The sequence below is a fragment of the Lonchura striata genome, chromosome 1, assembly GCF_046129695.1.
Source record: "Lonchura striata isolate bLonStr1 chromosome 1, bLonStr1.mat, whole genome shotgun sequence".
Taxonomy (NCBI): Eukaryota; Metazoa; Chordata; class Aves; order Passeriformes; family Estrildidae; genus Lonchura; species Lonchura striata.
In genome coordinates, this window is record NC_134603.1 from 15,113,380 (window position 1) to 15,122,170 (window position 8,791).

At 41.8% G+C, this 8,791-nt stretch overlaps 1 protein-coding gene across 1 annotated transcript; it reads right to left on the bottom strand.

Moving 5' to 3' along the window:
* Positions 1-202: 202 nt before the first annotated feature.
* On the bottom strand, positions 203-4,222 carry UTP23 (UTP23 small subunit processome component). The gene is made up of 3 exons (XM_021546404.3): positions 3,989-4,222; positions 1,852-2,026; positions 203-975 (listed from the first exon to the last, which is right to left on the bottom strand). Exons 1-3 carry the CDS (start codon positions 4,174-4,176, stop codon positions 589-591), a joined length of 750 nt encoding a protein of 249 aa, XP_021402079.1. The 5' UTR covers positions 4,177-4,222; the 3' UTR covers positions 203-588.
* Positions 4,223-8,791: the final 4,569 nt, after the last annotated feature.

Below are 8,791 nucleotides of genomic sequence, written 5' to 3' on the forward strand. Positions count from 1 at the left end.
AACAACACAATTGCACACCCTCCATGATTTTCTTAATAAATAAAGATCAACACCAAGAGATGTATTGGTTCACATGGTATTTAGAGAGAAATTCAGGCTGAACATGGCTTTTGAGGGCAACTCTTTGCAAGAGTTAACTTTTGTATTCAGAAATAAATAAGCTATTGTGTTATTTTAGGTCAGTTTCATAATCTCTAACAGGTTAGCTGTAAAAACTGATTTTATTAAGATTAGCAACCTCAATTTAGAAAGACGTCTAATATCCCACTGAAATCCATATGAAGCCCAAAAGCATTTCTAAAAAACTGCTACACAGCATGTGAATTTTATCACAAACCATGATGCTGGAGAGAATAATGAAATACGAGGGTTCCTAAATATGTTGTCACAAACCCAACACTAAATAACAGAATAAATTATTAGGACAATAACCTATAAATATTGAGATACAGTAGCAAGCAGTACCACATCATAAAAATAAATTTTAATATTAACAACTCAATTTCACATTACTGCATATTAATCTATCTTTTTTTTTTTTCAAAGTTCAAACAATGTTCAAATTCTGTGTTGTCTGCAAAGATGGGTTTATTCTCCTTCATTCTTCTGCACCGACTGCATGGCTCCTGCTTTGACTCTATTTCGTTTTCTTTTTCTTCTTTTCTTTTTTTCAGCAGAAGGCTCCTGACCCTCCTGTGTTTTCTTCTTTTTCTTCTTCAGACAGCTGAGAGGATTGGGGCCGCCTGCCCTTTTGCGTTTTCTTCTCTTTTCACCTTCTTGCTTTACTAGTCCTTCTTTTTCTTTAAGCTCCACAATACATTCTTTTTGGTACTCTGGAACAAGCTGATTTGTCTGCAACTTTTGAACAAATGCCACAGATTTAGGAGAAGGTTTGTCTAGCACCATAGTGTTCTGAATAATAAAGAGAAGAGGAATTCCAGGCTTCCTTTTCACTTTGTTTGATAAGTCCTGGTCCTGCAAAATTAAACACTTTAGTCAATATTTTCAGATGAAATGGTATTTGCAATTCAAATGCATCTACTTTTAATACAAAACTATGAAGATAAATTTCATTGTGAAAAAGATATGAAAATTAATCTAGCAGATATATATGGCAGTGTCTTTCAGAGCAACTAAATTTTCTCTCCTGATTAGCTGTACTTCTGATGCAAAATTTACCAACATTTTCCTTTTTCCTGAGTGTATATGCATACATACATTTTTTGATTAAAAACTCCCAATTCACTTGTATGCAGACCACCACACCACAATAACATATTTTTTTCTGTAATAATTTTAAACTCCTGTAACCTGCATAACTATAAATAATTCTGCTATAAACTTTTTTTATATATACTGTATATCATTTATACATGCAGTCCTAATAAAAAGCCCAAGAAAAAAAAGTCTTTTTTATTTGTATAGTTATTTATTCTTTAGTTCAAAATGTCTTTAAATTGAAGTTATATGGATGTTTACAGTTAATTTCATTTTCCAGAGTGGTGTACAAAGCAGTTCAGAAAAGGGGATGCACACACAAGTAATATGGAAATTAACATTCACGAGTTGTTTTTTACATGTCAATACCTAGTCAGTATGTTTTCATGCTTGTTCAGCTAAACTAAGCAATATCATTACAAAGTAAAAAAAAATCTAGTTGTTCAAGTAGGAGAAAATATTCCCTGCTTCATTATTAGAAAATACATTAAAGAGCAAGTAAGGTTTTACATGATTAATTCCCACAAACTATTTAAAAACCTCATAATCAGGGTTACTGTAGGCTTCTTTATTCCTTAGGTATCAAAACATCATTTCAAAAGAAATGAAGCTACATTTCCCATGAGCTTTTACCTGTGTAGCAATAAAGAAGTGATGAGGATTGCCATCTTCAATCATGGAAAGTAAACAGGTTGAACCACTCACAGGATTCTTATGGTGAGAACAGTTTCGAACTTGAAATCTCTGGGCAATTAATTTTGCTCCATACAGTGCCTTCCCCAGTGATTCAAGTTCTTTTATAACACATCTGAAAACCAGAAGAGACAGTAATTTTTAAACAAAAAAACCCTCATATTTTTTACAACAGCAAAAGGCTGATGTGAGTTACACAGGAATGAGCAACGCCCAGTTGTTCAGGCTCTGAACTCCAGAAAGGAATAGCCCATCTAAAGACATCAGCAAGGTTTCCTTGGCTGTAAACATGATTAACCAGTAATAAAATTAAGATATATTAAATGATTTAAAAATAATTCACATCAGTGACAATGCTAAGTCCTTAAATTTGTGCTTGAATACCACAGAGCATATGAACCACTACCTAACAAATAAAATTATTTTAAAAATTTAATTTATTTTTAAATTAACTTTTCAAAAAATTTGAAGATGTAGTTTCTTTTTAAAAATGGAAATAAAAGATCTGGGGAACAACAGGCCAGTCAGTCTAACCTCTGTGCCTAGCAAGAGTATGGAGCAGATCCTCCTGGAAAGTATATAAGGCATGAGGAAAACAAGGCAACATGGCTTCACTAAGGGGAAATCATGAAAAATATGGTAGCCTTTTGTGGCAGAGCTACAATGCTGCTGGATAAGGAAGGGCAACAGATGTCATCCAACTGTACTTAGGCAAAGCTTTGCACACTGTTCCACACAACATCCCTATCTTTACACTGGAGACATGGATTTGACAGATGTATCACTTGGTGGATATGGACTGACTGGAGGGTTGCACTTGAAGAGTTGCAGTCAACAGCTCAATGTCCAAGTGGAGAGCAAAGTGTTGTTCCTCAGGGGTTGGTATTGGAACATTTGACATCTTTATCAGAGACATGGACAGTGGGATCCAGGGCACACTCAGCATGTTTGCCATAGACACCAAGCTGTGTGGTGCTGTTGACACTCTGGAGGGATGGGCCTGGAGAGGCTTCAGATGGGCTTGTGTAACCCTTATGAAGGTCAACAATCCCAAGTGCAAGGTTCTGTATATGTGTCAGTGCAACCTAAGCACAAATACTGGGAAGAGGATGGATTGATGGCAGCCCTGACAAGAGCGATCTGGGAGGTGTGTTGGTGGACAAGAAGCTCAACGTGAGCTGGCAATGTGAAAGCCAACTGTGTCCTGGGCTTCATCAAAAGCAGCACAGGCAGCAAGGTGAGGGAGGGGATTCTCCCCTGACTGCCCCACACTAGTGAGACCCCGACTGGGGGTCACGGCGAGCCAGCTCATTTCCCCTGCAAGGCTCTTTCCGTAACATTGAGGTCTCAGCAAGTCAGCATTCTGACTGCAGAGAAAACATGTCCATTCAGCTGGCCTAAGTGGAAGGTAGTCAAAATGACCAACAGATACTGCTGACAAAAGAAGCAAGAAGTGATGTTTCAATATGACAGGAATAGTTTGGATCAAAGCAATTCCCAAACCTTTCACAGCTAAGGACATGACTCAATACTTTATACTGTTTAGAAGTGCAGGCCAGTTCCATACGCTGTGCAAGAAGGCTCCGTGTGTTTTTTGAGCCTAGTGTAAACCTCTCTCTGCTATTGTCACTATTTGCCTCCATAGCAGGGAGTTGGCTATTCTGCTATTGCAGATATACAGTGTAACTGCATTTTTGAATTTTAATATCTACACTACATCTAATCAAATAATAACAAAGGCAACTTGGAGGCAACTTCAGTATGTAGTGTGCATGCTTTACTTGCGTCTTTGTCTAGCCCATCCTGGTCCTCCCTTGCGAGAGGGAAACAGCCCGGCAGTGGCGGCAGCTGCACCCCGCCAGGCAGGAGCTCCTCCGGCGCAGGGGATCTCCGCTTGCCCCCGCTGTTAGCCCCTCGCCAAGCGGACGCTGCGGGGGGACGAGACCCACCGGCCCTCCCTCCCAGCGGGGGACACCGCTGCCCCGCAGCTGTGCCTCTTTCGGAAAGCCGGCTGGCTCCGAGGGACTGCCAGCCCCCGCGGGTTACCCCGCGCCCGCCGGCGCCTCCCCCGCCGTACCGCGTGGTGCAGAGCTGCGCGGCGCCGCCCAGGTACCCGGGCAGCTGCTCCCGGATCTGGATCTTGTTGCGAAGCGCGGCCTGGCAGAACGTGCCGTCCAGCAGCACCTGGAAGGGCTCGCGGAACTGGAAGTTGTGCTTGTAGAAGCCCATGATCTTCTTAGCGTGCTTCTGTCTCGTCACCCCCATGGCGCCCGCGCCGCCCGGAACGGCCGCGGCTGCCCCGGAAGCTGCGCCGGGCCCGGGCGGGGCCGCCCCGCGAAAGCCGGGACCGGGCGGGGCAGGACCGGGACCGGGCGGGGCAGGACCGGGACCGGGCGGGGCAGCGCCGGGACCGGGCGGGGCAGGGCCGGGACCGGGCGGGGCAGGGCCGGGACCGGCCGGGGCAGCGCCGGGACCGGGCAGGGCAGCGCCGGGACCGGGCGGGGCAGGACCGGGGCCTCACCCGAGCACCGGGACCGGGACCGGGACCGGGCGGGGCAACCCTGCGGCCGCCCCCGGAGAAGCAGGACCGGCCGGGAGGGTCCCGCCTGCCCGGCCCGCCCTGTTACGGGTCACCTCAGGGTTGGCTCATTGCCCCTTGTTCTGCCGTGCCGTGCTGGCTGCTGCCGTTCGCTAAGATAAGAAATGCCGAGTTTTGTTTTTTGCTAGTTCACTGTACTGATAAAATTGCAGTTGCTGTCGCAGAGACTGCAGTCTAATCACACATCAGCATAGAGAATTACAGAATCTATTTGGTTGGAAAAGCGCTCTGAGGTCATCGAGTGCAGCTTAGGATCCAGCACCACTTTGTCAACCACACCGTGGCACTGGTGCCACGGTCAGTCGGTGATTCCACCTCCTCCCTGGGCAGTCCATTCCAAAGCCTAGTCGCCCTTTGTGTTAGGAAATTTCACCTAATGTCCAATCTAAACCTCTCCTGGCACAGCATAATGCTACGTCCTCTCATCCTGACACTTGTTACCTGGAGGGCTTAGGAATACTTAAGAAGGCTTAGTCAGGTTCTATTTATATTTTTTGCCTGTATTGGCTACATCAATTTTAAGTTCAATGTGCACAAAACCGAAGTTGAAAAGCACATATTCTACATTTTAATTTTTTTCCCAAGACAATTTAATTGCACTGCAGTCTGGGGACACAGCTGTCATTGAAAAAGTGCACAAACTCCTCCCTGTCCAACACAAAACATGAACACACCAGACATCTGGCATTAAGAAACCAAACTTAATGCCCTATTTTAGTCAGGCAAGAGGATGTGATACCTTAACACCATCAAAACGATAATTGGAGACATCTGTCTTGCTGTGCAGGTTCCACAGGAGACATCTTTCTGCCTGAAACAACTGTACTGCAAGCAAAACCATGGCAAGCACCTGCCAGTTTGTTGTAATCAGTCAGGCTGCTCTAAGATCATTTAAGCAAATATTCAGGTGTCATACTGGCCTTTTTGCTAGCAAATAGACATGGACAAAAAAAAGTTCTTCTAAGTTAGTTAGTGTCAAGAGAAAGTGATTACTATTCTAGAAATTCAAATGTTTACATGGAAAAGTATTTTAAAGCACTTAAGATGAAAAGTGCAAAGAACAGATGATTAAGAATATTTTCCATGAATCCAGTTGTACTGTTGACAATATTTTTCTGCCATTGAACCCTTCTTTCCAGCTGTCTTCTGTGGTGTTGTGTGTGCTCCTGGGTATCATGAACATACATGGATATATGCCTTATTATGAGCTAAGCAAAATATTGAATTCATAATTAGACATAGTCTTATATATAGAAGTCTTCATTAAACTTCAGTCCTGTAGCTGATGTGTTTCCATAATGCCATGTTGATTCAGTTCTCCTATCTAACTGCAGCTTCATTGTTGAAGATATTGGACAAAAACATTCAGCAAGACTCCAAAGTTAAACCTTTCTAGAGAAATCATTTTTTCTTCAAGTAGGTTTTTGCTTGTTTGTTTTTGCATTCTGTGTGTGTGTGATGACAACTAAGTAACTGCCCAAAGACAGGCACTTATTCCATGCTAAGAGCACTGTTCACACTTTACAGCTGGAATGAGGAATCTCCAATGATAACAGCTGCTATTACAGAATGGAGATAAAAGTGAAAAACAAGTAAAGAAGAGATTAAACTAGTTTTTGAACTAAGTGGAAAGTAAGATATAATCCAGAGTTGGGTGTTAAATACCATTATAATGAGATACTGTTTCTCTGGTAAATAGTATAATCACAGACAAGTTGTAATGTAGTTGGTATATGTGGAATATGTTCAGAAGGCTGTCTAGCAAGCAAAACACAGCATAGATTTCTCCTTCTTCATTGGTCAGAAGATGGCATTAATTGGATGATAAACTACTTTCAGTACAATTATGTTTCATATGTATGCAATTATTTTAAAATTTATTTTAAATAAATTTAAAATATTAAAAATAAGGTCTATTAGACTACTATAGCAGTGCAGAGAAGTACAGTTCTTTCAGCATTTTCTTTCATATTTTGACAGTATTTTTCCTAAACTAAAATCCACCATATTCCTTCCAAGTTCAAATCTTTTACTATTCCCATGAGCCATCTGTAAAGTGGATTTTTAAAAAAAAATAAGCCTAGGGATATATGAGAGGTGTTGAATCCAGACTTCTCTGGTACCTGGGGTTTGTTGCTTCTGGTTGCTGAAATCCATCCACATACACTCTCTGGACCCAGCAGGATTCTTATGCTCCCATGTGTCCTGGACAAGCGTGGCACACGTGGAGGCACTAACAGAGCCAGCCAGTCAGACTAGCACAGCACACAGAACTCCACTAGAAATGACACATAATGCACATTCAGAGAGTGAAGTGCTGCCACCCCTCTCCAGCTGAACAGGACTGAAATGCCCAGGGATCACTCACACATCCTCACTCCCTGTACTCACCAGAACACCTTCATTCACAAATCCCCATGGCCCCTCGGTCCCTCCAATGCCCATGCCTGGACCCTGGCCCTCCTGGGCATGTACATGTGTCTCCTGCTCACTGGCTAGTCCAGTTTAAATCTGATAGCAGATTACACATCCACAGGATTAAATTCACTGGGGTAGGATATTTAGATGCAAAAGAAGAGTTAGAAACAAGCTTTATAAAAAGATAGGACTAGTTGCTGTGATCAGACAGAGAGCTCAGTAAGAAAAATTTACTGAATACTGCCATCTCACATGTGAGTCCCCTTACATCTCATTTTCCCATGTGTCTTCCTAGATCCTCTCTTTCCCTGTCTTTGGCCAGTTCTGTGGACACTCTGTAGAAAATTTTGCAGACTCCTGCCGATACACCATAAGAAATTTTACATAGTGCTATACACCCCCTGAAATACCTTGTGGTGTTATCAATTGGATTATCAATTCATGGATAACCATGTTTTCATATTCTTACCAGAGACAAAGTTCAAACAGACCCTCTTCAGGGTGTCTTCCTGGGCTGCTCCTTTAATGGCCTCAAAGCCTCTGCTCCCCACACTTGTCTTCATTACCATCTACTTATCAGCAAATTTTGTACTCCTGTGTGTGTTTCATAGCTCACATGCCCTCTTGTCATCTTTTATACTAAACAAATGCAATGAACCAGATGCTTTTGCCTTCCACGTACCCTTACAAAGACTGTCAGTAGCACAGTAAAGCTTGTCATAAAGCTCAGGGAAAGGTTATGTTTTAGAAATTTCTAGCCATTGTATTTTTAATTAAGAAGCTTAATCAATTATCTGGCTGCACCACCAAAAGACTTGGAGTTTGGGGTTTTGCATGTTCTAGTGTTTTTGGGAGTTTGGTTTTGTTTTGTCTTTTTTTTTTTTTTTTTTTAAGGTGAACATTTTATTGAAGCACTAACAGACCACTTGCATCTTCAGTAGCCTGCCTATCAGCAATGTCATTTCAGAAGTGAGCCTAAGGAGCAATGTAGAGGTTATTTTAAGATTACCTTTATTAATGTGGCTTCCTTTGTCCAAGGACAGGAAACAGAATTTGAAATGAGGAACTTCTTTTTCTGAAATACAAGTTCTTGTTTGCTGCCAGACACGATACAAGTTTCTGGGTATAGTTCTGATCTGACAAAACAGTTCCTGTGTCTTTCTCAATAATATTAATACCTTGAAGGTAAATAGACAGTATTTATGAAAAAAGGTGTCACTGAAGAAGACTTTTGTTCTCTGTATCCAAAGTGGGAGCAGATGTTCATGCGGAACTTCCCAAGCCTGTGCAGAGATGAACCAGACATCACAGGAAGCTGGTCTTCACTGGGCACACTGCACACAAAATGTGCTCCAGCAGAAGATCAGCTCTCTGCAGAGCAGACTATCTTTTGGCATAAATGAGTTCAGCTCTGGTTTTGAGTGCCAGGTAATGCAGTAGTAGAATTAAATAACAAAATTGCAGTGACATGGATTACTTGAAGTAAAAGCTGTTCTGAATCAAAGGAGCTTTGATGTAGGCCTAGTAACAACGAATTCCCCTAATAGCTGGTACTTGTCAAATGCTTGTAGCTTGTTGAGAAAATAGCTTCTGATTCTCCCAAAGTTGTCCTGTTTCAGACCTTTTTAATCTGAATATGTTGCTTTGTGCAAATGTGCTGAGTGGTTATCTGCAGTAAGTCTTAGTAACATGCTTAAATATGAGAAATGAACTGATATACAAAAAAAAAGGGTAAGGTTTTCAATTTCAACATTTAAAAATAAACAAAACTGTAATAAACACAGCTCATAAATTATTGTTGGAGGGTATCTGAAAATACTTTCCTAGGTGTATTTTTTGAAAATTTTTCTGAGATATGTATAG